Source organism: Pyxicephalus adspersus, chromosome 2, assembly GCF_032062135.1.
Source record: "Pyxicephalus adspersus chromosome 2, UCB_Pads_2.0, whole genome shotgun sequence".
In the NCBI taxonomy this organism is placed as follows: domain Eukaryota; kingdom Metazoa; phylum Chordata; class Amphibia; order Anura; family Pyxicephalidae; genus Pyxicephalus; species Pyxicephalus adspersus.
Genome location: NC_092859.1, coordinates 53122588 through 53134996, shown reverse-complemented (window position 1 = coordinate 53134996; position 12409 = coordinate 53122588). Strand labels below are relative to the sequence as shown.

At 38.2% G+C, this 12409-nt stretch overlaps 1 protein-coding gene across 1 annotated transcript in view; it reads right to left on the bottom strand.

The window, feature by feature from the left end:
• KCNMB1 (potassium calcium-activated channel subfamily M regulatory beta subunit 1) overlaps positions 1–12409 on the bottom strand; it is a 35647-nt gene that overhangs the window by 18064 nt on the left and 5174 nt on the right. Inside the window, exons 2-3 of the mRNA XM_072400796.1 lie at positions 838–916; positions 263–479 (exon numbers count right to left, since the gene is read on the bottom strand). Coding sequence (XP_072256897.1) covers positions 263–396 — 134 coding nt within the window. The 5' untranslated portion in view covers positions 397–479; positions 838–916. The remainder of the gene's footprint in view (positions 1–262; positions 480–837; positions 917–12409) is intronic.

Below are 12409 nucleotides of genomic sequence, written 5' to 3'. Positions count from 1 at the left end.
TTTCAGTCACTGGTATTGATTTAATTGAAATGTATACCTATTCAGAAAAAAATGTGTTTATCAAAAAACTGAGTGCATGACCTGACAATATATTTCTGAATTGTGCTGTAGAAGATTTGTATCTGCAGATACAAACTGAAGTGAGGCACAGAAACAAAGTATAGAAAAAGGAATCGTAGGACAGAGGACAGAAAAAGCAAAAGAAATAGGTTCATTATTTGGGTTTCAATATACTTTAAACATAAAAATAAATTCAATATACCTTTTTATATACTTTGGTAGAATAGTGACTCCCAAAAGAAAAAACATCATTACAGAACATAGAATCATTCCAATGCCCAAGCATACTGCTCGTGTCTCTCCTCGCTTTTGAGCCATGAAAAGTTTCTTTCCCATCTTAAATTCATCTATGGCTTCAAGCAACAATTATTTTTATCCGTTTACAGGAAATAGTGCAGTCTATCTTGCTGTAAGTAAACCTATCAAAACACATTAAGAACACAGAATTAAAATATTACACAAGTAGAGGTAAAATGATCACTTGTTAAAACTGTGATTGACATTAGAAATAAATGTGGTTTTGCAAATAAAAGTACTTATGTTCAGAAGTATGTTCCCTCACTTATTTATGTCATTTATTGGCTACTTATCTATTTTAAATACGCACCATATGCACTCTTCTGTATCTGGCTTTGTTATACACAAATGCCCCTGCAAAGTTGTTCAAGTCTGAGTTAACAATGGAAATATGCAAATTATTTATCTATTATGCATAAACAATTTGACTGCATGCATATTAAAAGAATAAGTGCACTTTTATGCACCCTGCCTACTTACCAAGACCCCAAAAGCTGCCATTCTGCTGTATGTTTACATCAGCCATTTAAAGACCTCACACAGTGGAGCAAGTAGGCATCTGTAGAGGAAAAGGATTGGTTAGGTTAGGTCAAGGTGGGTGGGTAAAGGATTAGTATTAGGATACACAGTGCACTTTAAAGGCTACTTAGAGCAAGTCATGCAAAGTCTCTTTTTACTGACTTCAAATGGGTTTTTTTTTTTTGTCTTTTTACAATGAACAGTGCATGCGCCATGATTTATTAAAGCTCTCCAAGACTGGAGAGGATACACTTTCCAGCAAAGCTGGAATGGATCTGATCCAGGATTGAAAACATTTGTTAACAAATAGCAAATGACTTTTAGGAAATCCTAGTTTACTGGTTTACTTGCATGGATCGATTAGGAAAATTTTGCAACCATTTGGAAAAACCTGGACCTAGGAATAATTCACACAATATCGTAGGAAATTTTAATACATAGAAACCTATTTTGTACCTTATAGGGTGCTCTAAGCATAGTATTGCGGGGTTAAGCCCAATCATTAGGACCAAGAGATCGGAGGACTGTGGAAGCATAGGCTTCAACTTTAAAAAGGGGTATATAAGGCAAAGGGGGTATTGGGAATTTTCAAAGTAAGTTCCTCACAGCAACCTTTTGCTTTTGAGGTTTAACAGTAGATGAACTGTAGTAATGCCTACCTCGTCCAGACTGTAACTAGGCCTAAAGTCCAGGTTTCCCTGGAGTGGAAAAAAATGGAATGATTGGCATTAAGGTGGGAGCAGACACATAATTTGTATCAAAGTAACCCCCAAAAACTTAGAAACCTAAAAGCGTCTGATTCTTTTTAAGGGGGGGGGGGGATGTAGTGGCTGCTATTGCTGCACAGATATACATAGAGATGTGTCTGTGATGAACAAAGCCTAATTGCTGCTCTGTAAGGTGAGAAATTATTTATTGAAGATGATTTAAATGTATTTTTGTAAAGAATTTGTAATAAGTGTTTAGCAATGCTGTTGGACGTTATGTGGAAGAAAGCTCTGGGTTATTATGAGGTATAAGCTTTAATAAACATTGGGAAAGAGTGTATGGTGAGGCCAATGGTGAATAAACAAGTCTATCAGCAAATGGGTAGGGTAAAGTTTGATGTTCTTAAAAAAGACCAACCTGTATATTTGGGTCTAGGATTTTTCCTGAAGATAAAGACCTGATGGCTGTCGTGGCTTTTTATAGGTTTGGGTTATTGCTGTTGGTCTGGAGACAATTTGGACAGGTTAGTTTTGTCAAAGAAATCTGCCGTGGCATCTTGGTCTGGGGTAATGGTGGACTACATTTTAGCAAATTAGCCCTTAAATACGGCTAAAAGGTCCTTTTTGAATTGAAATGTATACCACTATGGGCAGAAATTTAATTTAACATGGTAATAGTTCTCTTTGTGCCCTATGGACAGCCATTTTAGCTAAGAGGGATCCAACTTAATCACCCTGTTTAAAGAATTCAAATTTGAAATGGTGGGCTTTATTAAGCACTTGTGAATAAAGCTATGAATCCCAAAAATATTGTGGCCTGTAACTATTGTTTAGCTTTTGCAGAGAGCATGGTTTTGCAGTAACTTCTGACAACATTGTTAAGTATAGACTTTCGTAAATCACAAAGTTTTCAATGGCTAATCTGGTAACATATAGTCTGCCAGTACCTAGTTCTTTCTAACAATGCAGAGCTTATAACAAATGTGCATACAAAAGAGAATCTGGGTAGCAGTGACCATAATATGATTTCATTTAATGTAAGCTGTAAACATAAAGCAAAAACAGGAAAGATAAAAACATTTATTTTAAGAGAGCAAATTTTCCAATATTAAGGGCGGCTCTCTGTGACTTAGATTTGTAGAGAATATTACCTGGATTGGATTCAGGTAGAGATGAGACAGTGACATGAATGCATCTGACGTGTATAACCTGATCCTTGCTGTAAAGTTTTAACTTAGACAGTGGTAATAGAGATAAAGGAGATATTTGGGTTTTGCCTGTTGCTGCAATAGAAGAATTTGTCACATTTCTGTTGTATGTTTTGATAAAAGAGCAAGACTTCAGTAAAAGAGAGGGAGAGGTCAGCAACATATATTTCTTTGATGTCCGCTCAAGCAGCCAAATCAGTAGCCCTCACAAGAGCATGTGAAGTGGCAGAAGGCAAGACAGTGATCATTCATACAGATAGCCATTATGCATTAGGGGTTGTGCATGATTATAAACCCATATAGAAGAACAGGGGATTCATTACAGCTGCTGGGAAGCCAATCCAAAATTGAGAACAAATTCAAGACTTATTTGATGCAGTCACCAAACCACTGGAAGTAGCTGTACTAAACGCTAAAGCTCACACCAAAGGTGTATCCTAGGAAGAAAAAGGAAACAGCCTTGCAGATCTCACAGCCAGGAAAACAGCAGAACAATCGGGAACTACTATGATCTAAGTAGTACAGCAAACTGCAGATTATGAGAAGGAGGAAGAAGAAATGAAGAAGAAACTTGAACAAAGACAAAAGGAAGAGGAGAAAAGATTCCACGATGGGATGCAGAGAAATAAATTGTTGCAAGACAGTGCATCTGAAGGGTGGAAGGAGCTGATGGAAAGAAAAGGAACCAAGGTCACAGAAGAAGCTAAACATCTGGTATGATGATTCAGGATATTTAGGAGTTTGCTTACCGCCACAAGTAGAAAAGATGATGCTACAACTAGCCCATGATCCTGGACATGTTAGACCTAAGGCAATGGCCCAAATGATTAAAGCTACCTGGTTCATGAGTGACACATTAAGAAAATGTCAGGACTGTGTACAAAGTACTTGATATGTGCCAAAAATAATCCACACAAGCCTGCAAAAGTACCCACCATACATTTTTCAAAGCCCTAGTACCAATTTCAGTGCCTGCATATCTTCCATACTAAATTTAGGAGCGGTTGATGTGTATAAACTAGTTGTGTAGATATGTTTCCAAACAAAATGGCTTGGCCAGTTAGTAGTTAAACTGCCAAAGCATCAGGAAAAATGTTTTACAAAAAATGTTATGTAGGTATGAAGTTTTAAAAATCAAATTTCACAGGTTAAATTTTGTAGAAAATACATCAGATTAAATATAAAACAAGTATTTATCTTTAGAAAAAAGATCTAATGGTGTGTTTATAAAAGTAAACTATCACAAATTTTACAAAGATGGGTTTATTATTTCATATTAGTAAGAAGCTCAGTAAAATAATGATTTGTCTGGATATGTGTAATCTTTATCTCAGAATGTATCTAATGTATATGCAAAGGTGTTTCTTCTATTGCAGAATCCTGGTCCCATGTCCCATGTAGACTGACGTCAGGAGATTCTGGTGTGTTCTGATGAACAACTTTACAAAATGCAGCTTGGAATTCCAATGTTAAGATCTATTTGTGCTCCTGATTCCTATCACAACTGTTAGCTTACAAGTAAACGAGAATTGGCTACACCCAGATGATGCAAGAAAGTGCACAAAGTAAACTTTGAATTCTTGTTCATGTTTTAACTGTTACATGACAAATTATTGCCTGCAAACCAACCATTTGTTTTATTTTAATTGCACCAGAAAGCAGTTTACAGAGTTTATTTATTATTTGTATGATATGCATACATAAACCAGTAAATTCTGATGGCATACCTTTAAAAATCCCCTTTACTTAAGTTTATTAGAAAAAAGTGTGTGTAATATTGTGTAATATACTTGCAGATTTGATGCGCATTCACTAATAAAGTGAACTTGTCACTTACCTCTTTCTCGCTAAAGCGCAGGCACCTCTCTCCTGCGTTTGCGGACAGTACTGACTCTGGGCATGCCTGCTCTCCAAAGTTTGATCAGTTTCGCCCATCCCCCATCCCACTGGGCCAATCAAGATGTCAAAGGGTCTCAATCATCAATGCTGAACATAAGATCATGTTATTTGCGGATGATGTGTTACTGTCCCTTATGTTCCCCTTAACTTCCCTTCCTAACCTGTGCTCTACTTTATCTGTGTACACAGAACTCTTACAAGTACAGGTCAATGATGCCAAATCAAAGTTACTTAATGTTTCCCTCCCTACCTGGGTGGTTGATTGTGTTATGGCCATACTACACTTTTTAATGGCTTACTGCTATTCCATATTTGGGGGTTATTATTTCTTCACAAGTTGCTTCCCTGTACAGAGGCCTGTACATTATGAACTACCTACTTTTACAGGTGTGAAGTCCTTTTCCTATTTGCAGGCGCATTAGTCCCTCACTTCTAGCAAATATTTTTGCTATTTGCAAATTAAACATTCTTGTTGTCTTTACCCTGCCATCGTCCAGGCGGTCCTCTTTGCCTCAAGTTGTCCCTGTAACCTGACATCAGTGGGATTAGTGTCCTTGCTCTATGCAACTTTAGTTACAGTTGGTATCTGTACACTGCCTTATGTGGAGAAATAGGAGACAGAGCTGGGTAACACCTTAACTTCTGAGGAATGGGGGGAGATATGGCTGGCAGTGGCTAAATGCTCTTCCAATGTTCTTTCACAGGAAAATGCTTATAAACTAATGTTTCGCTGATACATGACCCTAAAGAGAATAGCCAAATTCAACCCTGGGGGGGGGGGGGTCCCAGATATTTCCAGGGATGTGAAGTTATAGGCACCTTTTTTCACATATAGTGGGAGTGCCCCATAGTTAAAAATTTTGGGATTTGAGTCTATAACCACCTAAGAACATTTCTCTGGTTTTATTATTTTTGCTTTTCATTTGCTCCTATGGTTGTGGTTAGAAGCTATTGTTCCTTTTCTAGGTTATGTGTTCTCCTTTGTTATTGTAATATATCTGTGTCAGGTTAGCAGAGATTGGCCTCTAGAGGGCGCTATGGCTTGCACAGAAGTGTTGTGGGCCCTGAGAGGGCCAAGGCAGAGAATGTAAGCAGTAACCAGGTATTTTCCAGAACCTCTGGTGGTGAGGATGTTGCGCTGCTGGTTACTGCCAGGTTGCGTTCCTTAGGCACACCAGGGTGGGCAGGATGATGCAAAGTACTAAATCACTAGGTGGGAGAACAGTCAGGGAAGGCCGCAGTCAAGACAGGCAGCAAGCAGGAAAGTTCAGGAACAAGCCTGGGGCCTGAACCAGAAATCCAGGAGATAGACACCGGTGACACAGGGGCCACCACAGACACAGGAAGTGACAGGAGGCACAGGTGACACGGGAAACACAAGGGAACAGGCAGGATACCACCAAACTGGGCAATAAAAGGTTAATACAGGAGCTGAACAGAGAAAGCACTGAATTGAACAGCAGGTGTAAAGGAATTGCTCAGCATAGCTAGGGGGTTTGGTACTAGTGGAGACACATTGCATGAAAGCAGAGTGTTGTGCCTGAGCTAGCTAAATAGCCAAGGGCAATTTGGCTGTTGGAAGGGGCAATACTGATTAAATCTGGAGGAGCAGGCCTAAATTGCCCACTCTGGTAGAGCAGATGGAACTGCCCGCATGCGCCTTAATGAAGAAGGGGTAAGTGTTAGGTCTCAATTAAAGTTTCTTGAATATAAAAATTGTTGAAGCCCAAAAATTACTGGACTCCCTTTTCATTCACAGGGGCTGGTCATTTCAGGAGAGCCAAAACTCAGTAGAGATATTTGGGCCAAGAAACTGGATAGTGTCTTCTTCAAACTCACATTACTTAGGTTTAGCGTACAGTCCTATATTTCTCAATGGAGGAAGAGAAGATCAGGATATTGTCTAGGTAAACAACCATGAAAACATCAAGGAAATCTCTGAATATGTTGTTTAAAAATGTTAGAAGGTAGCAGGAGCAATGCAAAGTCCAAAAGGCCACCACATATTCAAAATGTCCAAAACTGGTATGAAACATGGTCCTTCATACGTCTCCTTCATAAATTCTCACTAGGTTGTAAGCTTTAGGTAAATTTTAGCTGCTGGATGAGTCCTTAAATCGATGGTTGAGGATATTGATTCTTAATGGTAAAACAATTGAGTTCCATTTGTCAAAGCAAGGCTGCAGAGTATGATCCTTCTTTTTGACAAAGAATATTCCAGCACCAGCGGGTGAAGTGAATGAGCAGATTTACCCCTTCTTAAGATTCTGTTTATTGTATTCCTTCAGACTGTTTAGCTCTATAGGGCAATCATAAATATGATGATTCCATTCTCTTGGTACACAGTTGGGATCAAAGCTTTCTTTTCAATATCCACACACATTAGAGGAGCTGGTTTGGACAGACAAAATTGGTGACAGTAGTCAGAAGAAAAGGTAACTTGACCTAGGGACCAAATGATCTTTGGTTTGTGAGTTTACAACCAGGGTATGGCCAGAAGAATAGGAAATCACAGAGCACGAATGATGTCAAAGCTCAAAAAATTTTAAATAGTCAGGAAAAATTGGATAGGATTCCTGGGTTACTAGTCCAGACCTGATAGTGGAACCAACATTTATTTCTCAGCCATTTAAGTTTTAATGCATTGAGGTTCATTCAAGGCTAATAATATACTCATATTAAACTTGAGCTCCACCATTTTCTTGTGTATAAACAGTATTTAATATATATGCCTGCCCTTTTTTTTCAATCACCTGACTTAACCTTTTTAACATACATAAATCATTAAAAGAATATTTTTCTTTTGTGTGTGTGTGGGGGGGGGGGTTCCTTTTTCACAGCATACTGTTCATTTAGAATTCTTGCAGTCTTTGCAAGCTGAAATATCTAAAGCTACTAAAGTATTTACTTGTATTAAAAGAGGAATAGACAGCAGAGATGGAGACATAATCCTGCCTCTGTACAAAGCATTGATCAGACCACATCTGGGATATGCAGTCCAGTTTTGGGCACCAGTTCACAAAAAGGACATTGTGGAATAGGAGAGAGTGCAGAGAATGGCAACTAAACTAATAAAAGGAATGGAGGAGCTCAGCTATGAGGAGAGATTAGCTGAACTGAATCTATCCTCCCTTGAGAAGAGATGTTTAAGGGGGGATATGATCACCCTGTATAAATATATAAAGGGTCCATATAGAGAACTCTCTTCCCCTATTATTCACTTTGAGATCATTACAAAGAACAGGAGGGCACTCTTTGCATCTGGAGGAAAAGAAGTTTAAGCTCCAGATAAGGAAGGGATTCTTCACTGTAAGGTCTGTGAAAATGTGCAATTGGCTCCCTCGGGAAGTAGTTTCTGCAACTACTATAGATTGCTTTAAGAAAAAGCTGGATGCTTTTCCAGTAGCACAGGAAAAAAACTGGGTATTAAAGCTTTTAAGTACAGATTACATATTGTTGATCCAAGATGGCTGACAGGCAGCATGAGACCTTATCCAGGACTGAGGGAGACAGGTCAGGGGTGGACAGATACATTTGGGTGTCATCAGCATACAGATGGTACTGTAAGCCAAAGGAGGATATGAGACTACCGAGAGAGGAGGTGTACAGAGATTTTTCTCCTTTAAAATTGGGTGCGTCTTATAGGCCGGAGCGTCTTATAGTCCGAAAAATACGGTATCTTCTAGCAAAGGTGCATATATATGCAAAAAAATTCCCCTTTAAGTAGATTACCATGTAAGGCCACATCCTCCAACGGAAATAAAAGCTGTGTACAGTCCTAATAAAAAAATTTATAAATCACCTTCTCCCTATTAAAAGTGCAACTTTAAATAAAAATAAATGGTTCAAAACCCCCACTCTTTGATAAATAATAACATACAGAGTAACAAAGGTTGTAGAAATATGCATGAATCTATATAGGAAATTGCTAATTTTCAAAATCTTACCAACATATTCCGTGGGCAATACATGCTTCAGGGGAAATATCAATAGATAACACTATTCACACAAGTTGTCAAAAAAGGATAAACATGATCAGAATCATAAGGTACCTGTGTCTTAAATGAAAGTGTACTTCTGAGGAGGATTTTGAGTTAAAGGCAAAAGTCTTTTTGGGACAGATTGGTTGGGGATATAGCAAGAAATTAATAAAAAATATATATAACAAAATTAAATCCTTAGACCAGTAAGACTTAAAGGTGACAAAAACCTCAATTTCAAAATACAGTCAAAATATAACTAGATATATGTACAAACACTAACACATTTGTTCTTCATGCTTAAAAATTGAAACTTACTTTCTTCTGACATGCAAAATATGTCAATTTCCTACCAGAGTAGATTTTCAGATTACCCAGATCTTTGAAAGATTGGTTAGTTAAAAGTTATTATGTTGATAACACATTTAAACCATCAGTGAAACAATTAGGTCCCTTAAAATGTCAGAATTGTTCTCAATGTCTATGGCTATCAGACATGAAACAAATTACCCTTCCATATGGACCTAAATATTCGCCTACGCTTTTTGTTGACTATTCCACGTGGGGTGGTCTAGTTGATCACCTGCAATTGTGGGTGTTTTTGGAAAAACCAAAACCATTCCGAAAGAGAATATATGAACACGTATAATCTATAATTAATAGTGAAATAGCCACTTCTATTGCCCATCATGTTGGTACTAGACACAATTTCATCATCAATTTCATTAAATGAATTGCTTTGGATCAAATTCATCCTAATCCAAGAGGAGGGTATTTTGATAAACCTCACCTACAATGCCAACCTAAATGGAAAGTCACCACGAACACTACTCAATATCCTGGCCTCAATGATGCCATCAGTTATAAACTATTTTTATGACCCCTTTTCTTATACCATCATCATGCCTCCTTCCATAAATATATATTATTATTATTATTATCATTATTAATAAACAGGATTTATATAGCGCCAACATATTACGCAGCACTGTACAATTAAATATGTGGTTAAGTTATGCATTTACATGTTATATATTGATATCTACATGATATATATAATGTATAGCGCTGCATAATATGTTGACACTATTAAGATACTGTTTATTAGGATTATTACTAATAAAAATAATAATAATAATATATTATATACCTGAGTCTCAGTTGTTTCTTTGTCTCTTCTGGAGTCAAGCAGCCATGTACTTTTGTGTTATTTTAGATCTGGCAAAAATGTTGTAATCATTCTAATTTTGGTACAGGTATTCCTCACTTAAAGCGTATCTAAACTCAATTTTTTTTTTTTTACATAGAAGGGTAGATAACCCTTCTCAATAAAGTAATCTGAGTTTGCAGGCTGTCAGTGAACCTGTCACCGATTTACAGCTGTGCAGACCGGCCCTTTGCCCCTTGTTCCTGGCTTACAGACCAATTCGCTAAACTACCAGATTGTTGCAACAGAACCTGGTCGTTAATTAAGGAGCATCTGTGTTCATTTTTTTTGCCAAGCACCAGCTACCGGTAAATATCAATGATGCAGTTCTATCCATAGCCAGTCCTCCTTCTGTGATGCTCTTCAACAGTCACTTGTTTTAGATGAAATGTAACTGTTAATAATAAACTGTAAGGTAAGTTGCTTTGATGGTGACATCAAAAACACACAAATTGGATACAATATTGAGTAGGTAATACTTGTTTAGATTTTAGGCTGTCTTTGACAGAGCCAGAAGTAGAATAAAAGCATGCACCCCTTGAAAAATCCTAATTTGCATTGCTTTTTAGTAGTAGAATGACGGTCTTGAATCCTAAAGTTTTGATAATGATAAATTCTTTTTTTTTTTTTTATAACTATACAGCTTACTAAGTTACCAGACAGTAACATTAGAATGGTATTCTACTTACATAACTGAATGTACCAAGCACACAATTGCCACAATTGTCACCTCTGGTTCTTTAAAAAGTTTACGAAAGGGCTATCCCTAGCCATTAATATTCCCTGCTATCAAGAAGCCTTTTTGGTAGAAAAAATCCCTCACTGGTGACATCCTATATTAACGTAAGTTACAGACAAATAAATAGATAAAAAAATCTCTTGCAGTGAGCTGTTTTTTAAAACCATAAAGTTGGGTAAAAAAAAAGGCAATTTAAAGGCTCAAAAAAGATAACAAAAGATAGCAAAACACAAAAGAACAAGGAGACAATACAACACATAATGAGTGTGATATTGTGGAAAATATTAAGTCTCTCTAAAGCTGCGTACACACTGCCAATTTTTGTCGTTGGAAAGGATCTTTCACGATCCTTTCCAACGACAAGGGAGTGCACGATGCATGAACGGTGCTGTACATACAGCACCGTTCATGCTCTATGGAGAGGGGAGGGGGAGAGCGACGGAGCGGCACCCTGCTGCGCGCTCTCCCCTTCCCTTTCATTAGGATCGGCTGTCGTCCATCGTCCGTGGATCCGGCAGGTCGGTCGTCCGGACGATGGACGACACCGACTGTACACACGGCAGATTTTCGCCCGATAATTGGCCGATGCCGATTATCGGGCGATAAAAATCTGACGTGTGTACGTAGCTTAACAGAGCATGGTCAGAGATTTCCCCTTCAGATATTTCAGATATTTCTTGATCTGACAACCAGTATCCTCCAGACCCCCTAGTTAACAACACCCATTGTAAAAGTTGGAGTTTTGTGTCTGCAGGTATCATAAAACTCAGATAAGGCTAGCAGAGTGGCCCCTGATTGAACTCTGAGATGTATTCTAAAACACATTTATTTATAATCTTATAATCTCAGGAAAGCCTGGAGCCCATAGTTAGCCTGTCCTGGTGAACCATAAGTCTCAGACATGCCTAGTTTGGTCTCTGTGAACTCCATATTTTGCGCTGTTTAATATTCTGGGAGTTGGCAGTTCATAAAACCTGTACTTATGAAAATATTATTACTGGTCATAACAAGGGCATTTTGGAAGTGTCCATAACCCATGTGGACACAGCCCTTCAAACAGCCAACACCCTGCTATCATTGGATGGTCCTATTAGTCCTAACTCTGTGGTTATCATAGAAAAAGCCATGTAAGACCAGCAGAGGGAGCTCTCATTGACATTATCTTGTTGCTAAGGACACTGACACATTGCCCCTGATTCATCATTAAAATCCGCGATCGCTGGAAGCGCGATAATACGCGCGACCAGCGATCGCGGATTACCGCGGTCCGGGACTCCGCGATCGCGCACGATTCCGGATCGCTAATACGAATGCGCGACCGATAATCCGATTTTGCTTGATGAATCAGGGGCATTGAGCACTGCAGGGAGCCCAGTGACTCTGACTAATAACTTGGACTTTACACAGCAACCTGGACCAAGGCAAACTAACTCTACCTAAGTATAATTTCACAGTTTTCCTTTTATTTTATGCTGTTGCTATAGTTCTGCTATTGTTCTGTTATTGTTCTTAGATTAGTCTTTCTTTTTCTGTATTTGTTTATGCACTGTGTTTTTGTATGTTTTTACTTATTAACCACCTGGGCGTTACACTGAGGTCTAGATTTCTGTACCAAAAGTGTTACAGGTTTTAATGAATTTTTTTTTTTAATTGTAGACCTGTAACTTACAGAAATATGTCCTCAGGATCATCAGGAATCATCATCAGGAATCGCCGAGGGACGCGTACGCGAACGCCGGGTATTCTAATTCTTTCCAAACTTCCATGCAAAAAGTGTTACATTTTTTGCATGG